Source organism: Doryrhamphus excisus, linkage group LG4 (assembly GCF_037039965.1).
Source record: "Doryrhamphus excisus strain RoL-2023G ecotype Guam linkage group LG4, RoL_Dexc_Guam_v1.1, whole genome shotgun sequence".
NCBI classification, from domain to species: domain Eukaryota; kingdom Metazoa; phylum Chordata; class Actinopteri; order Syngnathiformes; family Syngnathidae; genus Doryrhamphus; species Doryrhamphus excisus.
In genome coordinates, this window is record NC_136360.1 from 5,836,068 (window position 1) to 5,858,796 (window position 22,729).

The following is a 22,729-nucleotide window of genomic DNA, read 5'->3' on the forward strand; positions in this document are numbered from 1 at the left end:
CTGAAATACAGGAATTAATTACTGAAGCGTAAATCAACAAACAGTAAAAAAAACGGAGCACTTGTTCCAAATCAAACTGTGACCTGCGTTCTCCACACAGCCTATAAGTAGGCAGAGGAAAAGGAACATGGCAAAAGACTGACACTGCACAATACACATAACTAGAGTAGGGAAATGATTTCAACAGTTGTGCAGCAAAAGCAATAGTGCTCTATTCTCTGATCCTGGCAGAGCAACACAGAGAGTGTCTGGATGGGATGGAGGCTTTCTATGCTCCCTCTCATTTAATTACAACTCAGAGCTGCTGGATTAGGCCGGGCCTGTGTTCACAGCCTCACACTGGCACTTACACTCAGCTGCACCACCCAAAATGTCTCATCAATATCTTTTTCTTTGCAATATCTACTTCACTTATCTTCTCTACTCATTCTCCTATCAGACAGCCTACCTGATTCATTATTTTCTTTCTCTAATCTTTTTTATCGCTTGCTGTATTCTTTTGACTTGCTTTTCCAGTCGTCATGCTTTTCTTACTTCCCTTTTCATCTAAATCCTGCCATCCTGTTTTTGCCGTAATTTCATCTCAGATGCAGACACATCTTTATCTCTGTCTCAAACACATGTTTATTCTTGATTATAAAGAGAACTGTGAATCCTTTAAGTGGTAAAGTTGTGAGCGGGGCATGTGTTTGCTTGAAATATTTGTGCATGTGTGACAACATTGAAGAGTGCGAGCTACGTGTTAATGTGTGCGCTGACTAGATGTTTGTACCATAGTGGTCTCTGAAGACTGCTATGGCACACTGCCTGGGCAAGCCTACGCACGCACCTCAACACAAACACCCCTCCTTACTTGATTAATGGAAATCTCAGTTTTGTTTCCAGCAGCATGGCTAATTAAAACAGCAGATAAAACAGTGCTCATTAGCTCGCTACCATAGAGCATGGCGGCCAAGTACTCTTAATGACTTGGTTGGAAGAGGCGGGAGGGCTGCCTTCAGCAGAAGGGCCATAGAGATTACTACTGTTGGTGCTGACAACTGTATCTTCACAGTCATAGTGTACTGTATTCACAACGGACACACTAATTAATATGCGCTGGACAGTAGGTGGGAGCAAGGTGGATGACTTGACAGTCAACATTTATGGTGAACAAAAGGCAGCAAGGCAATGCAGAAAAACACATCTTAGATTTTGTTATTTGTTTTCAGTATGAAAGTCCTATTTGTGGGTGACCTCAGATAACAGAAATGCATGACTAAAGACAAACACAATATATCTCACTGGGTATTCTCAAATTATTTACCATACTGTATAGGTAGTTTAACTTACCATATACTGTATTCACCATTAAAAACTGTTAAGTCAGTTCAAATTAAATGTTAATTTATTAATGTTAAACTTGTTTAAACTTATTTGAACTTTTTTTGGCTATTTTTTCCATTGTGATGCTTGAAAATAGGCCACATTAAATTTAAGAATTGTTTATGGAAACACAAAAGACAAAACTCACATTTCTACGTGGGAAGGTGGTGAGGAGCTTGAACTCGTCGAATGGGTATCCTTTGGAGGCCACAAAGTCAAAAAGCACCTGGAGCTTACAGCTGCCCAGGAAACGCCTCTCCAGAAACTCGCCACTGGGTGTGCGGATTCGCAGCTTACTGATCTGCTCTCCTGATTCCTCGTTGGGTTCTTGCGGTAGGGTCTGCGCCAATGATAAACGTATGGCCTTAGGGGAAGAAAACAGGGAAACAGTGCGGTCAGCATAGTATTCTATTAGCTTGGAGGCTTTATAGACACACGCATACACACAGGGTGCTTTTTAAAGTGTGCTTTGGGTCACACTTGCCATGCACACAGTTAAGGGATCCGATACAAGGAGTAGCAAAGCAACCCCAAAACATCAGTGAATCTCCTCCATGTTTGACCGTAAGGACAGTGTTTTCTTGGAAGACCTATTTTTTCCCCCGGTAAATAGTACAATGATGTGCTTTACCAAAAAAGTTCTTATTTAGAGTCATGGAATAATTAATTATTACACCAGCATCATTTGTTAAATTTTGTGTTCATTTTAATGTTACCTGAAGAATACAATGAACACAACAACATGGAATGCATAAAAGCACTGTTTTTGCAGTACAATGCCATAGCTATTTATGTAAGCTAAAAATCACTTATGTGATTCTGGTTATTATCAGGAAAACCATGGAAATGGCTAGCTATACGCTCTTAAATTGCACACTTACAAGCTATTTTTGTTGTCATTACCCAGCAGAGCATGGAAATATATAAACATGTTTTGACTTTTCAATTATGTCAATTTGTTCCTTTCTAAGTTCATTTAGCGACCACCCTCCCAGTATAAGAAAAACAATATCACATTGGTCGATTCAGAGGAGTCTGATTCGACAATCTTGCAGTTGAATCATATGTACATTTCACATGCACCATTCTGTCTACATTAAGGTTCCCACGGCTGCTACAGAGCATATATTTGTAAATAGACCGCCTTTGTTTTTTTTTTCGTTTTTTATAAATAGTCAATTTTTATATGAATTCAGAGTCTTCTGAGTTAATAAAGCATTGTAAATGTGTGTTGAACATAAGACCTATGCTTACGAAAGATGGCGGCACATACACACACACAGCAAAGCCCAGCATGTCTTCCAGATTTGCAGTTTTGTACTTATTATATTGCTTATATATGGGGTCTGGTTTAACATCTTACACTCGAGATGAACTTTTGGATATTCATTTTCTCACATACCACCCAACTGGGAGGAAATGCTTACAAACAACGTTGACAACATAAAGGTGAGGGAGGCGTGGAGGAATATGAGCGAAGCTCAAGCTAACACCACATAGACTCTGCTTACTGAGTATTTCCTTGCTCGGTAGGGAAGGCATGGATTCTTTGGTGAGGGAGGCGTGGAGGAATATGACCTAAGCTCAAGCTAACAACCACATAGACTCTGCTTACTGAGTATTTCCTTGCTAATGTACAGTCTTGAGTGAATAAAATAAAAAAGTCATGACTTCACATCCCCACAGTAAGAGACTTTTGGACTACACCCTCAAAATGTGCACTTAGACATGACTACACAGCGGAGTACCTTTCTTTGAGTGGAAAAACTCACAAAGGATGTCTGTTTATTTGTTGGGATCGCCATTAGAGGTGCTCTTAAACAACCACCAATGGCCCTATGGACAAAATTCGACGATGATAATCCTGAGTTGAAGATGCCCTATATTGGTGAATAATAATTGGTCTGTGTTAGGAGTAAACCTACACCAAAGCTCAACAGTGACTGTTATGCCACAGCACACTCCCATGCCATTCAAATAAGGACAACAAACATCGTACACTATTTCTATAAATGGTCATCACCCTGGACCTCAACAGGCTGCTCACAGCCAGTAGTAAAATTCTATTGCATGTATTTACTTTTACTCTGTACACTGTAGCACAAGAGTGGCTTTACTACAACAAAACCATCAACTGTCAAATTTCACAGCAGAGCGAATCAGCTCACCTGTCTTTGTGAGACAACGTTTCAGCTTCTCCCTGGAGCCTCCACCTTCGTTCTTTTTTGCAACCCAAACTCCTCCTACCTCCTCTGCTTGTTGTTCCTGTTTGGCCAGCCGGGGAACATATGCTGTGACAACACGCCCCGGCTTTATTTACACACCGTAATGCAATTATATTTCATAAGAGTGTACAACAGTAGCTCATTAGCAGCTTCTAGTGTTGGGTGGGCAAGGTGGCGCGTGTGCCGCTCCGCCATCAGCTCCCTCAGGTACAAAAGCTGATGCTGACTGGTGTTAAAGGCCCCCCTTGGGACACACTAACACACACACAAATAACAGATTGCTAGTCTGTGTGTATGACGGTGGACATACAAAATGGAGACAAACAGCCAACCACAGACACAAGCATCATCACCCACACATACAGTGTAGGTAGCGTCCCTAAAGAAACCACAACACACGCGTCTGGTTGGGTGTGGAGCTTGGGGCTGCTCCATACAATAACCTGAAGCATCTATCTATTCATCTGGCTCCGCTCTGCTAACCACAGAAAGCAAACAAATGTTGGGTGGCGGTGCACCTGACAGCCATACAACTATATGCTATGCCCGCTCCAAAAGCGGTAAATAGTATAGTATAGAAACCCATACAGAGTGCACCCCCTCCCCATCTCTTACTTTCATCTCACTATTCTCTGAACCAAATCATTAATCATTGAAAAGAGCTGGTTACTATGTAGCATACATTTCACCTCTCTATTGTCAAACTACAAGATTGATTATGTTTCATACTCTAATCTACAATTCATCAAGTCTACGGAACTATCCATTATATGAACTTAAACCAAATGGACTGTAATGCTGCCCCCCCCCAAAAAAAATCTGAGTGGATTGTTTTTTGTCAATTACGATGTCGTTCAATATACTTAGCCATGATCAAGAACTCTCCATTGATGTAACATGTGTTGGGTGCACGGTTTATCTAGAATTAGTTGTAGCAAAATAAGATATGGTAAAGTTGTAATTGAGGAATACTATGGCTGCTGTGATTTGCTTGCAGGCTCATAACTATAATTACATATATCTTGTTGGGCAAAAAATGACTGTATTTGAGCTTGATTTCATTTATTAAATTTTGCTTAGATTTCACTTTTTGCAGTGTGCAGGTTTTCTTGTCAAATATATTGAAATATAAAGGAACAATAGCTAAAAAAAAAAAGACCACTGGATCATTATTGTACATGTTGTCATAGTAATGGTTTTCTGACAAAATGTCAAAAGATTATCACCTATAAAAGACAAAACACCAATCGTGACAAGTTCAACACCAGTATGTTATGACAAAAGACAAAAGATCACAATAGACAGCCGGAAATGTGATATAACTGAGGACATGGTGACCATTTTAAAAACACACCAGTGTGTGTCTACAGTGAAATAATTAAGACGGCCATCCTGAGACTCTTTGTTGTTTTCTGTTTAACTTAAGTGACAAATCACCTGAGCGAGTTGGGTCACCCAATCCCCATCGGTGCCCCGAGGCTTTGTGCTGCTGAACAAACAGCAATCAGCCCCCACTACACTGTACTACTACGCAGTGGATAATTACATCGGTGCCGTCCTCACAAAATTAGTTTTTCCTGTATGCCTGACAGTGTCTGCCAGTGTGTGTGAGCCCACACTTGGCATACAATTATTGTTTTAAAGTGAATATATGTGTGCACACAAGCCTGTGAGCAAGCCGCAGTCTTTTGTTAACTTTGGCTTCAATATGGGCTTGTGTGCTGTACGAATGAAAAGCAGTTAAAAAGAACAATAACTGTGCAAAGTCAGATAATATCTGCAGGGAAAATGCCTCACTGTAATTAGTCTATGGTGTTCAACTCAAAAGACTGTATGCCACATCATCCCTACTGACTGGCAGGGAACAAAACCACAATCTAATTGGGGCATTGTTATGAACTAAAATGAAGACAGGTTTAAAAATAAAACTTGGCACTAAACAAAGTGCATATGTGAATTGACATTTGACCAGCAATGTCACCCCCCCTAATTTTTTTCATTTTCTAAGCACACACAAGCTTTCTTTATTGTCAGCTTCAGACAAAACAAACTGTGGAACTCGCATCAATTTATTATTTTGTTAATTACTAATACTTTAATTTCCTTATTTCCAGAGATGCACATTATTTCTTTTCGATACAATAAATTATATATAGTTTTTATTATTTATTTAAATAAACGTGGATTAGAAAAAATGTACCTGTAGATTTGCCCTACCCAAATATGTCATCACATAAAAGAGTTCTGTTTCTAGAAATGGACGTATATTGTTTTTCAAAAAAAAAAAAAAAGATTAAGCTTATATCTATATTTCCATTATCAGCATCCGCGTGACAAAACGAGGTGACAAAAGCCACCATCTTCTACGATGGTAAATGGCTGGTCATCCAGTGTGGATAGCTTCTTCAATAGCACTGGCTGTAGCTTTCACCCTATTCACCTGTTGTTCTTGTTTGCAGATACTCTGACAGTCAGTTTCACCTTTTATGAACCACCGCTTTTATTTTTAAATTGTCTTGGTGAGTAAATCTGGGACTGTCTGTTCTTTTCGCCATAATACAGGGTTAGTAAGCCACATTTAGCCCTCTTAACACAGCTGTACTGATACAAACAGAATCTTGTCATTGGCTGGACACTGTTCATCATTGTGTTATATGTTGTTACCATTTGTTGTCTGTCCCCTGTACTCATGGAGTTGCATTGCAAATGCTAGAGAATAAACTGTTATGTGTTTATTTCATTTACAGTTCATGTTGGATTTAATTTTGTGTGCTGCATGGATTTCATGTGTGTGGACAATGCTGCAGAAGTGAGCAACCGCACAGGCACCTTAGAGGGAACATTGGTGACCAGAACTGATCATGTTAGATTAGTACAATGAAGACACTACCTCCTTCTCTTCCTCCTGTTCTTTTCTCATCTGCTCCAAGCGAACTTGCTCCGCCTCCTCCCGCTCTTGAGCTTCCCTCTGACAAAAAATTATTTTATTACATGCACATCAAAACAATATCTAATATAATCCAAAATAATACAGTATAATCTAGCTAATCCAAATGGCAGAAAATGCTATCAGTCTTTCCATTCCAACTGACGTGCACTTGCACTGCAACATTTTTAAAAATTGATTTTTAAACCATTTTTAATGAATTATTACGCTTACATTTCAGCAGTTCTAAACCTCTGTAAACTGCAACCATAATACAGAGTCAATCATTTTTGTTAGCTTGTGCAATGCCGTGATGTTATGGCAATGTCTGTTTCCCACACAGCCAGGCAGTGACTTAAGTGGATTTATTTTGATTATTTTAATACCTTCTTACGGTCAGCCTCTAGGGATAGGCGGTAGGCCTCGTCCTGTTCTCTCTTCACCATCTCTCTTGCCTCACGCTCATCCTATGTAGAGAAGGAAGAGGAGAAAGGGAAAAAAATCAAAAGGACACACACAGACAAAACATCTAAGCCTAGGTACAGGGTGTGGGAGCCAGAAAGAACTGAGTGCAGAATGGCAAGTGTGGTTACATACAAACACCAGGTATGAAAGAGTAGCATCAGAAAGGATTTCACTGTGACCAGCCTGTCATTTGTCAGACTCTGAACCTCTTTTATGTTTCCTCATCTCAGTTTCACCATCCCATACTTCTTTTATTCGCATGGCTTCGCTCTTCCTGTTTGTACAGAGGGAAGGGGACCGGCGGCCTTTTTCTTTCTACCTGCTGTGGCTACACAGGGCTTATAAAGACTGGGACTAAATACGGCAGTCTATTGTGTTGACATTAAACAGCCATTACTTTCCTCTTCTCTGAGAGCCCATGCTGTGTGCTTGCCCGGATACGGCAAAGGAGCGGGTGAAGCTAAGAGGTGGGCAAGCAAAAGGACAGTGTGTTTGTATTGTTGTATAGAGTCAGCACATGCAAAGGATACATTTGTGCTATTGGCCTACACAATGGATAAACAGTCAAAAGAAACTGTAAAAGAAGAACAGGCAGCAAAACAGGCTACCCCCAATGAACTGGACATGAATCACGCAAACAAACTGCACAGTTGTCAAACAAATGAATACAAATAAATAAACTAAATACAACAGCTTACTTGAATGATTTAATGAACACGAAAGACCAAACAGCTCCAGACATTAAAGACCTTGTAAACTAAGGCAAAATGAATGACCCACATATTACCACTAATAGTTACCTTAGAGCCATGTAATTAGTTGGAATGCACTTTTTAAAAATAAAATCACTAACTAAAACTAATGAAATAACTTCCTCCTCCTCGAGAGCAATGCTGATAACAATCACCCATAACCTTTTCTATGTATTATATTTCAAATAGCATTTGACTGTAATCTGTGCACATCTGGAGGTAAAAACGACAAAAATATGACAATTACTTTAACAAAACAAAAAAATAGCACCGGCTCATCTTGGCTTATTGAAGGGTTTTTGTAATCTGAAGATTTTTTTGTTTGTTTTTTTAAATCGGGTTATCTGTATGACATCACAATTCCTCATATCCGCCCAATAATTATTGTGCATCCCTAACAATTAATCTCATGGGGACGGAAATGAACTCCTACTGTACCCATTTTAGACAAAGCTTGCAGATAGCCATTTTCAAAGTGTCAGGCACCTGAGGATCCAGGGACCCAAGAGGCAGTGCAGTGTATCTTGAGAAAAATAAACATTGATTTTGTGCTGCTTCACTGAGGAGTAAAGGAGTCTGCGTGTACTTTAAGTACTCTAATTATAGCCAAGGTGTTTCTTGGGAGAATTGGGCATGAGTTGGAAGCAGGAAACCTGGAGAGAGTTATTTCTAGTAAAATCAGTAAAATAAATCATTGAATAAATATTTAGCCCCTTTAAAGCCATTGACCTAATTCAACAGAGGTCTCGCTAGTTAATGCCTACAGTGTCAATTAATGGTCTAGCGACACACCCGAGTACAGTTAATGGGTGTCAAGTGGTTGTAGTATTAAAACACCCATGTCTGGGGAGGTCCAGTCTCTAGCTCATTAGGATTCCTGCTACAATTGCAACAAAGGGACACTCAATGAAGTCAGAGAAAATCTCATTGAAAAGTATGGGATAGGAGATGGCTACAAGAACAAGGGTTTGTTATTGACCGAATAATGACCTGTGATATGGACAGGCGGAAACGAGAAGACATACGAATGTATGTATGTGTTTGGGATGTGTCAGTGGCCAAGTGGGGAAAATAGAGCAGAAAAATGACCAGCTGATACAATGAGCACACTCACTTGCCCCGGAGATGGGAATAGGTCCTGTCAGGAAGGAGGATATGCTCAATTCCTGTGTTTACTGGTCCTAATGGATAACTACACCGCTGCATTACGCTTTCACAATCACTCAAAATCGACGCTGTCTTCATGTGACATTTTTACAAGTTATTTCCCTGAGGCGGCCTGCACCTGGGTTATTATCTCACTTAAATAGTTCTTCAGAACAACTTTAGTGTACATGTGTGCAGGGATGTGTTTAAAAAAAAAAAAAAGGTCATAAAGCATTATTCGTGTGTATTAGTATTGACAGCCCATATTTTATCATATTGTAAGACAATAGAAGTTTTGCGTCTTATCTGTCACATGTGCATAGTTTTTAATTACTACTTGCAACCTTGGAATTTATGATTGAGGTTTGCCAAAAGTGGGAAATGAAAAATGAGGACAAAGCATTGTTGCAATCAGAATGTAATATAATACCTGTCACTCAATAGTAAGTAAGGTGAGTGAGGAAGCCTTCGTAGTGTCTTTGTGTGACCAACTCTTGGCATATGTGTAGTTCAAATTAGCATTGTTGCTCACAGATGTTCACTGTTAACTGTTAATTTGGGATGACATCTGACATTTATAGATACAGTAGTCGAAAAAGCAAACCAACCTGTTAAGTGTGGGAACCTGGTCGGGAATGTAAAAACTTTAAATTATAAACACAGAATGAAGCGAAACAATGTACCCGCATCATTTCGGGTAACATTATCTTCTGATTTGCCCAAGTATGCTGCTGTTCAGAGAAAAGGCAACACACTTCCTTAAACCTTAGATGTGGGCAGAGGGTCAAACCAGGAAAATATTGTACACCCTTTTGGAACAGCATCAACATTAAACGAAAACAAGCTATCATGTAGCAACCGTTTTTATGTGGTTACAACTAAATGCCAAGCAAAAGGACAAGCAATAAAGAGTCACACAGGAAGTGGATTGATAAATAAATTGGTGCAATACATGCATGGGCCTAAGCACTGGGTCACTCACTGACACAGCAATGACGAGTTTTGCTCATCCCAAATGTATTAGATGTGGTTGAGCTCAGGGCTCTCAGGTTCTTCCAAACTATCAAAGCCTACGTGCGCTGAAGCAGTCATGCTAGAAACTTCCACAAATTAAATATGGTAAAGTTGGCATGCTAAATTAGATTTCGCATTTACCCAATCCATGACTGACTAATTAAGAAGTGTTTCCGAAAATCTCTGGTTCGTACAAAAACATTTCCTCCTGGCATTGGACTCACCAAAAGAATCATTCTTCCAAGCAAAGTAAACAAACATTAAATGTCTGTGCATCAGCATTTATAGAACCCCCCCAGCGTTTCCTTACCTCATCTTTAATGTCCTCTTGTTGTTGTGCTGTGAAGATCTCCAGTGCACCCATTAACCTCATCATTAGCTCATCAACTGCAGTATTACCTGCGGGTTAAAGAGTAACGATAATGATGAAAAAGCTTTAGCCCAAAGTAAAGAAAATTTCAGTTCAGCAGAGTTTGTTTATATATTCTGTATCTGTATTATATGGATTCAATCTCTCTCGGCTACAAAAATGACAGACAAATTCTGACCACAACTTCATATTTACCTTGAATAACATTTAGAACTTCATTGGAAGTGCGTTTTCCCATGACTATAAGGAGCAGAGGAAATTGGTCAGTCTTGTATGTGCGTATAGTCTGTGTCACCACACTGCCAAAATGTCTCGTGCACATGGTGAGTAGCCTGAAAAACACAAAGACAAAACAATATGCTATTTATTATTCTTTCCATTTTATTTGTGATAATTCACTCTGATGATCAACACAGAAAAACAATGATGTATATGAAAACTACAACTTAATAGCATACACACACACACAGAAAATGCAAGTACACTCTACACACAATACAAAGGTACACACAACTGGTGGCATTAGGGACTTTAAAACCAATTCCACTTTTTCTTCAGAGCCATCAGAGTGACATGCAATCTCAATTGGGTGAATTAGTATGCCTCCCCAGGCTCCCAGAATTGATAGGGTAAGAGAGGATTTCTTATTCCATTACAAAGAGGGAAGTTTTTAAATTAACATTTCCAGAAGGGAAAAGGGTAGCAGGCAGGCGAGCCACCAAGCTCCCTCTAAATGTCATAATATTAATGAATTGCTATGGACTGAATGCAAATATAGATTAGTTTTTTTCCTCCTGCCTTTTAATAAGATCTACTTTAATAACTGGCTAATAAAATAGAAGTGAGTAATGGAATGGATAGCAGGACAGTGGGTCAGATGAGGGAGATGAAGAAATCTGTGTGGGAGGGGTTGTGGCTCATTAAAACATGAAGTCAAACCAGAGCGTTAGTTACAGGCTTCACAAACGGTGCAACAAAATCCCTCTTTTTTAGTTTTTTTTTAAGCACGAGTCCCCCCAAACACTGGTTCGTCAGTACTTTTAAAGCAGGTGTCTCCAACCATTGGACCGCAATTTATAGTAGTAATAATAATAATACATTTTTGGTAATTGTTTTAGAAATAATTACACTGACTAATGTAAATGTACATTAATTTTGGAAATAAAGTCATTTAATTTATTTGAAAATTAATATTAAAATGTTTTTACACTGATTAAAAGGTTAAAGGGCGGCACGGCGGTCTAGTGGTTAGCGCGCAGACCTCACAGCTAGGAGACTAGGGTTCAATTCCACCCTTGGGCATCTCTGTGTGGAGTTTGCATGTTCTCCCCGTGCATGCGTGGGTTTTCTCCGGGTACTCCGGTTTCCTCCCACATTCCAAAAACATGCTAGGTTAATTGGTGACTCCAAATTGTCCATAGGTATGAATGTGAGTGTGAATGGTTGTTTGTCTATATGTGCCCTGTGATTGGCTGGCGACCAGTCCAGGGTATACCCCGCCTCTCGCCCGAAGACAGCTGGGATAGGCTCCAGCACCCCCCGCGACCCTCGTGAGGAAAAAGCGGCAGAAAATGAATGAATGAATGAATAAAAGGTTAAAGGTTCCCTGACATCATCTTTGCTTAAAAATATTTTATATTGTTTTGAATTATGGGACTCAAATCGGCCAATCACTGGTGGCAGAAATGGAAATGAAGAGATGGACTACGGACAGCATAAAAAAAAAACCCAGACCACTGAAGATAATGGAACACAAGAAGACAACCCAGATGATGAAAGCAGCTACTGAAAATATGGCTTTGTTGCTTCCATACTGTGTTCGATGTGTGTGGGGAGAAGTTGGTTGTTTGGATGCTATAAAAACAGCCACACACATTAAACCCCCCTATTATAATTTTCTCTGTGGAAAACAAGATCTAGGCATGTACTGATGGTGAGTGTTCATTATGTTGATTTAATTTGATGTTGTGTTTTGTTTTATTAGTAAATGACAATAACATTAGATTGCTATAAGGTCTGTCAGGAGTGCGCTAATGGACTGATTGATCAGGAGGAACTATTTATGAAATTGATTGGAGATGTGAATCACAAAAAATCTCCCCTAACACTGAACACCAAGTGCCCGCATTTGGCAATTGAAGAAGGGTATCTAAATCCTGCTGATCATTTTGCCCTGACACTTTTCCCTGTTTAGCCCACAGCCGGGGCAGATCATAACAATAGCCTGTGAGGAAACTCTAACCTGTAATGAAAGACCAGCGAACAATGGACACTAACTTGAAGGGTAACTCAATCTAAAATCTCCCATAGAGCACAAGAAAACCTGCTTTTGTCAGCCATATCCAAGTCAGGCCAACAACAAAATCATCAAAATGTAGTAAAATGGAAATCAGATACGCATTATGGTCCACCCAAAGGGACTGAAAATTGGGTTTTTCCTATACTTTAAATATACATTTAGGGCACGTGAGAGATTTGTTTGCTCTTCAACTGAAAGGATTTGTTTTTGTTTTTGTAGTTTTCCCTGAAGGTGTTTGATGGGGTGGAGGTTGGACTCTGGAGTTTGTCCCCACCAAACTCATTAACATGCTGAAACAGTACAGAATTGTATGGAATGCCTTGATAAGGTGAAGAAATAAGGGGAAAATAACGAGTTGTGCTAGTGTATGACTGAGCAACGTTTCATTCATCCATAACATAACACGGCGAAGAATGTAGCTTGGACTGCACCAGTCCTTTTTAAAACCTTGAGGGCAGAGGACACCTGCACAAAGCCGATGCAAGTTCAAGCCTTGGCTCTGATGACAAACATGATTGGCAGCTTCCAATTTGTCATCCATCTCCGTCTACTGCTGCACATCCAGACAGTTAAAACAGTTAATGTTTCCCTGCAATGTCACCTTGCGTGTCTTCCCATCAATGTGATGAGTGATCATTTGTGTAGACGAGGTCGCACCTGCCATGGGCTTCACTGAGCAGCTGACGACTCTGGCTGGTACAGTAGTAACACTTCGGGGAATATTTCTGACAGCCACTTGTACCGCAATTGGTATGAGAACTGGTTACTCCGACAGCTTACCGTGGCATAAGCACATTGTTTCCGAAGGAACACAGACTTAATTTGAAAATGACAAGTTTGCTCTTTGTCTAGACAAGTTATGGTTTCAGGAAGGAGGACGTCAGGGGGAGAAGTCAAGCAAGAGGAAGATGGGTTGTATTTTTGAAACGCCATAAAGGAACAAGGCTATCGCTCGCTTAGTAGAAATACTGTAGCTCAAGTTGTCATTTTATACCAGGATGATAACGTGTGCAACCAAATTCATGCTATTATTTGACTATTGGTACTGGAAGCAGCAAGAAACTACTGCAAAAGTAATGAAATATTTCAGGAAAGAATTCTTACTACACTAATAATTTCATTGTGTTGATCCACTCATAAGTGTCAATATTTGCCAGGACACTGCAGCACATGTACACTGTATCAAACTAAATTCCCACGGGCAAAAATTACACCGACACCCAATCAGCAAAACTGCACTTATGCATAATTAATCTTTTAACTGGGTAGCCTGAGAGAATACAGAGTGAAGTAAAAGATGCATTCCAACATCAGCAGGATTGTCACACACACATACACAGCACAAGTGTGTGAGTGATGCCAATCAGCAGTCACTCTGGATCAACTTAGGAGCGTGAGAATGCTGAGGCACCATGAATGTGAGAGTGAGCGAGTATGCATATGTGCATGCATGCGTTAGCAGCAAAGCTGTGACTGGCTGTGTGCGATGAAAAGCTCCAGATGTTGCCTGCCTTTAATGTGCAATAAAAAGGCTCAGCTGGGGCAAAAAGCAAAGGAGGCCAATAGGGAGAGAGAAAGGAGAGCGGAATGAAGGAAGGAGGGACTTTTCTTAAAAGAAATAATGGAGGGGTGAGGTCAGGGTGTGAGTCTTTCTTAAACGGCTCCTACCAGAGGGCAGGCTTAACTCCTGGGGTTCTCTGGAGAGGGAAAATGTTCGGGCAGTGGGATACTCAAAATGAAAATGAGGACAGTTGAGAAATTTACTGGCAGTTCCATCTGTATCTCCTTCTTAATCGCTCAATATGTGAATGAGGAGTGTGACAATATATTGTCTCAACTCAAACAAATATTAAAAAGGGGACTTTTTTCCAACTTTTCAGACCTATAAATGTTATAATGACATTCATGCATTTGGAAGTGAGCCCTGAAAGAGGTTTGGAATGCGACCCGGACCCCCTTATATGGGCTGCAGATTGGCTGCGCTCAGTAAACACGGACCTACGTATTCGGAAGTCCTCAAGAGTGTGACAAATCACAGCGGAGTGGGCATACCTAGAGGAGGGTCTGGGGAGGAGTCATTAAACAGACCATTTGGCTTGGAAGCAGGAAGTCCATGGAAACACTTTATATAAAGAGGTGCGAAATCTTGAAGCTCTAGAAAGCTTTCTGTGCTGGTTATTGTGTGTAGATGCGCTATAGGAGTCCTAAAAAGGTCTGACCTAAAATGGCCATTCCAGGGTCTACCCTGCCTCTCGCCCAAGGTCAGCTGGGATAGGCTCCAGCATACCACTGCGACTCTGAGGATAGGCGGCATAGAGAATGGATGTATGGAATTTATGGAGTTTCTGGCCACAATTGCATTAACACGGAAATTATAGAGCCCGAGTTGTACTGAAAATTGTGATACTTGATAGAATATTGATGTAATGACTTGGTCTTCAAATCCTGTGTCTGACTTGTTTGCAACTTCAATATCTATATTAACAAGTACAAAAAAATAACTAAAAATGTCATTTGGGATAATGCCAACACAGTTTTCATTTATTTTGAGTTGATGTTGAGTAAGTAGTGTGGGTCAACTTTCAGTGAAAAAAAATAGTAGTCTGGTAGACACACCTGTTGAACTAGCCCTACAAAATAACTCTCCAACTCATTGGTGTCAACTTAATAAAGATGTTCAAGAGACTCCTTTTTTTCTCCCACAGGCCCTCTATTCAGATAGCTTAGAACAAGATTGCCCAGTGAGGGGCCTCACAATGCAAACATTGTTATACTCTTTTCAAGAAAACAAAATGAAGGGAGGACCAGTGGACTTAAAATACACAGCATTTGAGCAAATGGACTGGAGAGGTACACTACGAAAGTGAATATTTTTGGGAAAATGTCATCTTTCTTCATACTTTTTCCACATTACCTTGCTATTTAAGGGTGGTGGGAAGTATGTCTTCTGCATAGGACCTAATACAAACAGGATATTCAAGGCAAAACAACCAACTAGTAGAATATAAAAATACCCTCTTTATTAACTACCCATCCGTATTCATTTGGGGGGGGGGGTCATGCCATCTTGCGACGATATTATTCATTTTGTGCTGTTCTGCAGAAGGCAGGATTGGAGCAACACATGAAGTGCTTTACGCACACTAAAACCTTGCAATCCAACCTGCCTCGGCATTCCCAGCATCACTCGCTTGTGATGCGTTTTTTTTCTCCATCATAGTTGTGTTAATGTCCAAGCAAAAGCTGAATTGATTGTACATTTCATCAAGATGTTTTTTGGTACCCCTATGCATCACAGGAACCATATTTCTTTTAGAGTACACTACAATCTGCAACCAAAAATTTCCTTTTATAACTACACATTAACATAGTTTTAACTTTTTCATTTTTAGTTTTTGCTTCCATTTGTGGGAAAAAGGGCAACAGTTAAAAGCATCATGTTAAGATCCCACATGCATAAGTTTTCATTTAAAACATTTCAAAATGTACATGCTTTGTTTTGTGACTCAGTTAAATACAAATGTCCTTAAATAAAAAAAGACCTATTTTGTGTCATTTTACTTTTCTTAAAACAAATTTTACATAACCCGTTACATATAACTGTTACCGAGTAATTTATATTTTGAAGTGAACAAAAGTATATCCGCAAAAATGTGACATTGCAACGTAGCCATTTCCTAGAACACGACAGTCCATTTCTATTAGTAACAAGACATAACTCTGAAACAAAAACAGCTGTCATGTTGGTACCTGGCTTTATTAGCTTCTTTAGTGACGTCCCAGGCCCATGTGATGAAGTTCTGGCTCAGAAAGGAGACAATGGAGTCAGCGCACATCATGTGGGAACAGAAGACGTTGCTGAGGACACTGTCGTCGTTATGGAGGTAGATGGCCAGCAGCTTTCTCTGTAGAGGAGACACAATTTATTAAATAAATTGTTTGCATATTGATCTGTAGTATGGCATGAACATAAAATGACACAAGAGACGAGCAGGTGAAGAGCCTGGATGACTTCCGTGAGAAAAAGAAAAGGGCCACCGCTTGTAAATACCACACGCAATCAAGTGGAGAGTGGTGTAAATAAAAGCTCTCTAGGAGGCATCAAAGATATGGAGAAAACAAAACAGACAAATCACTCTATTTATTTTACACCAAATGCCAGCAGCCTGCTCAGGTTAGTAGCGGCAGGGCCAGACAATATTGACGAAACTCCAAATCCAAGTATATTGACACCATGGTATAAGCCGGGCAGATTCTCCCTCCTGACTAACTAATTAAAAAACAAACACACCCACAAGCATAAAAGGTTCCAGAGGACGATGTTGGAAATAATGCTTTCTAAATTACATGTCACGTCTCTTGAAATAAAAACAACAAATAGGGGGGAAAAAACTCAGCTTGGTTCATTTTTGTGACAGGGCGAGTCAGGAAAAGTATTCTAGGCTGTTACGTACAGCAAAAAAATAAAATCATACACACAAAAAAACCCCAAGATGTTTTAAGTGTGGGAGTGTGAGAGACTCAGGTTGTGCTATACTGTGGCCTGTGTAGAGCAGGAATGGGAGAGCACTGCTGTATTTGCTCAACGATTAGAGCTTTAGAATAATCTCCAGGGCTCCTAGAGAGAAGCTGGGTACTCATTCAACGGGCCGATTCAACGGCCTGAAAAGATTAAACACTCATGCTGAGAAGACAAGAAAATTCAGTCTTGAGAAAAGAATGACTGAGAGGGGAGGGAGGACTTTTACTACATGGAAAAAAAAAAGAAAAAAAACAACAACAACCCAATACACGCTCAACACGCAGTCATCCCAACACATACACAAACTGCGTTGCACCCACCGGAGCTAAGGACTCAACACTCGTACACATGCATGCTCAATTAGAGCAAGTGTAAAGACTAATCAAAGTGGGGATCTGGGCCAACTGAACTCCTTCATCTTCTTTAAACTGTCTGTGCCACTCTGTTCTCCAGCCGCTTTCAAGTTGGACCTTTTGTGTCGCCTGTCTTAGCAGGGAGGAGCAAATCCCTGTTCAGCTAAATTACTAGGTCCAACCTGAGCTAGATACTGACCCCATAGCCTTTCCTCACACCTGCTCACCTAAATCTGAACTGGCTTTGTGTGTGTGTGTGTGTGTGTGTGTGTGTGTGTGTGTGTGTGTGTGTGCATGTGCGCAGGTGCATGTGTGCGTCCTTGAGTGCGAGAGCCAGAGGTTGAAAATTAGCAGTCAATGTTCCATAGACTGATAGGGGTGTCGATAAATTTGGCACAAAGTTTGTTTGTTTTGAAGAAAAAGTAATGTCATTACGAACACTTATTTTGAAGGCTGACACCACACACACATGAATATTTTTTTTTATTCTCTACCTCCTGGGTCCAAGAAAATAAAGTTTATGTCTATAAGAAAATAGCTTCATTAAATGTCCTGTTTCAAACCTCTGAAATGACACAGGCCAAGACGTTCAGTCTGTCCTGTGTACACACAATTTGAGTTTCAGAAAGGCTTTTGCCTTGGGAATTTCCAAAAAGATACCTTTGAATGACTTGCTTTTTCACTTAAAACCACTCCCATAAAGCCTTGATCACTACGAGGGGTCATTCCACGTTTAAACAACAATATAGAATGGAGAGTTAATGACTATAAACTTTTGAGATTTGCATTACTCTCATAACTTGAATTCTTCACACATATATGCACTCCTGAACAAAACTTTAAGACCTGAATAAATTGACATGTACTGTATTTGCATTTTGCACTGGGTCGACTGAAATTAAGTGTCTTACTGATGCTGAGTGCAGCCCAAAAAACGTAAGACGGCATCTGCGAGAGAAGGGTTTAAGATTGAGCTTCATGTTGTGCAGCGATATCAATTGGCGGCTGGCTATGTAGAGACTACAGATTACTTAATGATGAACTACAATAAAAAAAGGATATTCTGTAATATTTGGTTTCAATATTGGCACTGTTGAAAAAGGCTTTTTTCTCATGACCTTTTTTGCCCAGTAAAGTACAAATTCATATCAACACAACAACAGTTGGACAAGCTTGGCTTGCAATTATTGAAAAATAACTTGGTGATGGTGATGGCTGGTGGCTATTACATATCTAACTGCACAGGCTGGACTGGATTATCCTGCTAATACCACCACCACTTGCCAGACACTAAAATATATATAGAGAGATAAATCATACAACAACCATGTGGTGCGAGGAGGGAGTGAATGGTCCATAACCGGCAACAGATAAGAATCAGGTGTTAGGCATGATTATAAAAAAATATTGTTTTGTAGGGGGTTTTAAAGTTGACAAGAGGTCAGGAAGTTGAGACAGCACCTGGTTTAATGAAGAAGCCCATATTCAAAGGCTTGATATCTAAGAGACTAAAGGAGGGACCCACACAGCGAAGGGAGTCCAGATAGTGATTGTAGTACAGATGGCAGCTCAGTCTGGAAAAGCAAACACTTCAAAATGAAGAGCTCAAATGACTGCTCTAATGACCTTGCATACACGGTGGGAAAACACAAAGAGATCAATGACCAGTCGCACAAGAGGCTGGCTGAAAACATTTCATGGAAACATCGTCAACTTTTAATCTCGCTCTAAATCTATGCAAGTTGCCTAATCCTGCTGTAGTTAAAACTGAGATGGTATCTTTGCAACGTCTTAGCCTCTGATGGTCGGGGGATAACTAGTGAGTACATTGAAAAAAATGAATTGAAATGTTAATATATTCAAGATTAAAATTCATTAATTAATCGGTATTCTTTGGTTTTTTCAAGTGCAGTTAATGAATGACAAGTGAACAGATTGATATTCATGTGTCAATACGCCAGATGCCATCCAGGTTGTGCTCTTGCCTCTTGACTCTGAGAGGCTATTGCTGGGTTTAAAAGCAGATACTTGGCAGTGATAAATCCCTGAACTCCCCACTCCAGCGAGCTATGAATTTTGATGTGTCTGTGTGTGGCAGGCAGCAAAGGACAGGCGTGCAGAGGAGAGTGGGGTTAGAGTGATTAACCGCTGCGTTGATGTGGATTTAGTGAGGATCGTGGTTAGTGATGGGTGGCCTATCACACTCTGTACGCTCTGACTAACTGCTGATCCTCAAGAGGGCTCAGCACAGCTCAGCGGCCCAAAGCATTTTCATTAAGGATGGATTGAGTCCATCTCCAAAGACACCCCCCACACACATATCCACACCTTCAGAAACACTTCATCAAATGTAGTGTTTTGCTTAGTGATTAGCCTTTCCCAGGCTTTGAGAGAATGCGACTGATTTCTCTGTTTATAAAGTGGCTGTGTATCACCCCGTTCAGACCAATCTGCCCAATTCCAATATCCACCCAATGAAGACCTTCTGGAAAATGCGTTCCCTTTTCAAATGAAGGCAAAGACTAAGGCGGCTAGATGGATGGAAGAAGCAATCATGATCATACGTTACTGTTTCATGACACCATGCCACAGAAGTTCTTTTTAGGCCTGATGTCACAGATGGTTGTGACAAAACATGCTGAAAAGGCAAAACATTGAGCAGCTCAAAAAGCTTCTGTTTTTTTGTTTCTATTTTTTGCACATTTCTTAAAGCCACTCTAACCACTGCACAGTTGGCAGGATAAATTAAATCAAGCTCCCCGGACTACAAGAAAATACAGTGAAAATGGTTTTGCCCCTAAGTGGTGATGAGCTCCACTTAGAGAGAGAACGCCAGGGAGAAGACGGCAATTGTACTGGTTTATGAGAAAGGATCAGCTGAGAAGAAATTGTAATAACAAGTTCCTCAAGTTGAATTCTGTTTCATGCTGTCTGTCACCATCTTTACATCTGTCTGTCCTGTGTGACTCTTAACCCCCCTACTTTTATCTCTAGATTTCTCTTTTATGTCTTTCCCAGCCTCCCTTCCCTTGTTCACTTGCTGGCTGTGCACAGGGTGATCTGAACTCCCCTAACATCTTGCTGTGCCCTCACAGTCTAATAAGACCGTAATCCACACAAGCTGTCAGTTGATACGAGCATCCTTAAAAGGACAAAAGAAGGAAAACACAAGGACAGCTATAAATAAACCTCTGCAGTCAGGGTGAACATTTGAATGGCTTTTGTCAAATTATAGCAGTTGCCACACAACCCGATACAAGATATAGATGACCAACAACGCATTGTTAAACTCTGAATCAAATACTCTTTCTGTAACATACAGTATGTTTATGTTTGACAAATGATACCTACCAAGTATGCATGTTGGCCACCAATTGTTGTGTACTTCTGTTGTTTATAGAATGACACAAAGTCAGTTTCATGAGCTTTTAAAACTTGGTTGCTATGATGAAAGAGAATGTGACAAGATTGCAAGGCTTCAAAAAGTCTCTCAGTAATTTTCCTCCTTAGCGCTCCTACTTTGTATACCAAATTAATTTGTGTGAAAATGGCCAAGCAGGCTGCAACTGCATCAGACAACATTACAGAGTTGAAATTAAATGGAGAATTCAAAACGGATTTGCAGCGTAATTCACTCAAATGGAGAAGCACACAATAATATATGCATTTTTGAAGAAGCTTGTTTCATTATTCTGTAACAAAAGAACAATAAAACAGGCAGTAGACACTCGTCTACACTTAAATGTTTCAGATCATCAACCAAATTTAAATATTAGTGATGACAACTCAACACGCAGTTTTATTTTTTAACATGCAGTTTTTATTATGAACAGAGAGTCTCTTAGGGTGCTGTGGACAAATTGAAGGTTTTTTATTTTATTTTTTAGTCAGACATTCTCCTTTTTTTGTTTTTTTTTAGTAGACAGCATGTCACAGCATGTACTCCAGGTCCAGCCAAAACAGCTCCAGACCATCACACATCCACCACAATATTGTAATGTTGGCGTGATGTTCTTTTTCTGAAATGCGGTGTTACACCTTCCAAAAAGTTCAACTTTTGTCTTGTCAGACCAGAGTATTTTCCCAAAGGTCTTTGGGATCATCAAGATGTTTTCTGGCAAAACTGAGACTAGCCTTCATGTTGTTTTTGTTCAGCAGTGGTATTGCCTGCCGTGCAGGCCGTTTTTGGTTTTCCTATGATGGATTCATGAAGACTGACTTTAACAGAGGAAGATTAGGTCTTTGTGGCTCTTTGTTGGGTCTTTTGTGACCTCTTGGATGAGTTTGGTTGCACTCTTGGTGTCATTTTGGTTGGCCAATCACTCCTGGGAAGATTCATGCTCCCTGTTTTCGCCATTTTTGGATAAAGGCTCTCACTGTGATTTGCTGGAGTCCCAAAGCCCTTAGAAATGGCTGTATAACCTTTTCCACACTGATATGTCTCAATAAATCTGTTATGTTTTAAAAGGCCCATTTAGGTTTTGATTTTTGGTATCCCTTAATACAAAAGTTTTGCAATAAAAAAAAAAAAAACACATTTTTTTGTTCTGTTGTGTTGTCGTTACTTAGTTTGATGATCTTAACATTTAAGTGTGACAAACATGCACACACACACACACACACACACACACACACTTATATACTGTATACAGTATATAGAGAAATGTCTCTCCCAGAGAGAGCTTTATTGTTTAAGACAGTCAACTTTGGAGGCTGCATTTTACAAATGCAACTTACATTACCTCACAAAAATTAAAGCTATCCAGTCAAGTTCATGGAGCTGACTTACCTCTCTGGCTTTGCCATAAAAGGCCTCTTGAGATGCTGACTCCAAAGATCCAATGAAAAACATTGGGTGGTTCTCTCCATACCTACATTAGACACACAACAAAAAGACAGTATATAAAATAATACCATATTGTTTCATGCTAACAGGCTTTGTAGTTGGGGTTGAACTCACCTTGAAGAAAATTCAGCAGTAAAGTGCAGTAAGGCATCAGCTTCATTCTCGCTATTCTCTGGCACTGAAATGATTTAATTTAATAGGATGGTCAAGTTAGAGATGTAGAGGGCTTGCAAGGTTTCAGTACAACAGGACAGTTTTGTTGTTCGATTTGAGTGTTACAATGACCACATACTCATAGGCGTTTTCCGACTGGAGGAGCCCGTTCCAAACATCTCGGAATCGTCCACCCCAAACTCTGACGCATCTTCAAAATCATCTCCTTCGCTGTCACTGATCATGTGAACATCTGCACACTGTGAATGTAAATTTTGGTTTTAAAGGATGTC

At 40.0% G+C, this 22,729-nt stretch overlaps 2 protein-coding genes across 2 annotated transcripts in view; one reads left to right on the top strand and one right to left on the bottom strand.

The window, feature by feature from the left end:
* The window catches only part of cdkn2c (cyclin-dependent kinase inhibitor 2C (p18, inhibits CDK4)), a 77,289-nt gene that overhangs the window by 13,926 nt on the left and 40,634 nt on the right, over nt 1–22,729 (top strand). The gene's annotated exons all lie outside the window — the stretch shown is intronic.
* The window catches only part of faf1 (Fas (TNFRSF6) associated factor 1), a 64,290-nt gene that overhangs the window by 5,561 nt on the left and 36,000 nt on the right, over nt 1–22,729 (bottom strand). The window contains exons 10-18 of the mRNA XM_058072940.2: nt 22,576–22,696; nt 22,398–22,461; nt 22,227–22,308; nt 16,313–16,467; nt 10,459–10,595; nt 10,204–10,292; nt 6,903–6,983; nt 6,481–6,558; nt 1,514–1,729 (exon numbers count right to left, since the gene is read on the bottom strand). Of these exons, the coding sequence (XP_057928923.2) occupies nt 1,514–1,729; nt 6,481–6,558; nt 6,903–6,983; nt 10,204–10,292; nt 10,459–10,595; nt 16,313–16,467; nt 22,227–22,308; nt 22,398–22,461; nt 22,576–22,696 (1,023 nt within the window). The remainder of the gene's footprint in view (nt 1–1,513; nt 1,730–6,480; nt 6,559–6,902; nt 6,984–10,203; nt 10,293–10,458; nt 10,596–16,312; nt 16,468–22,226; nt 22,309–22,397; nt 22,462–22,575; nt 22,697–22,729) is intronic.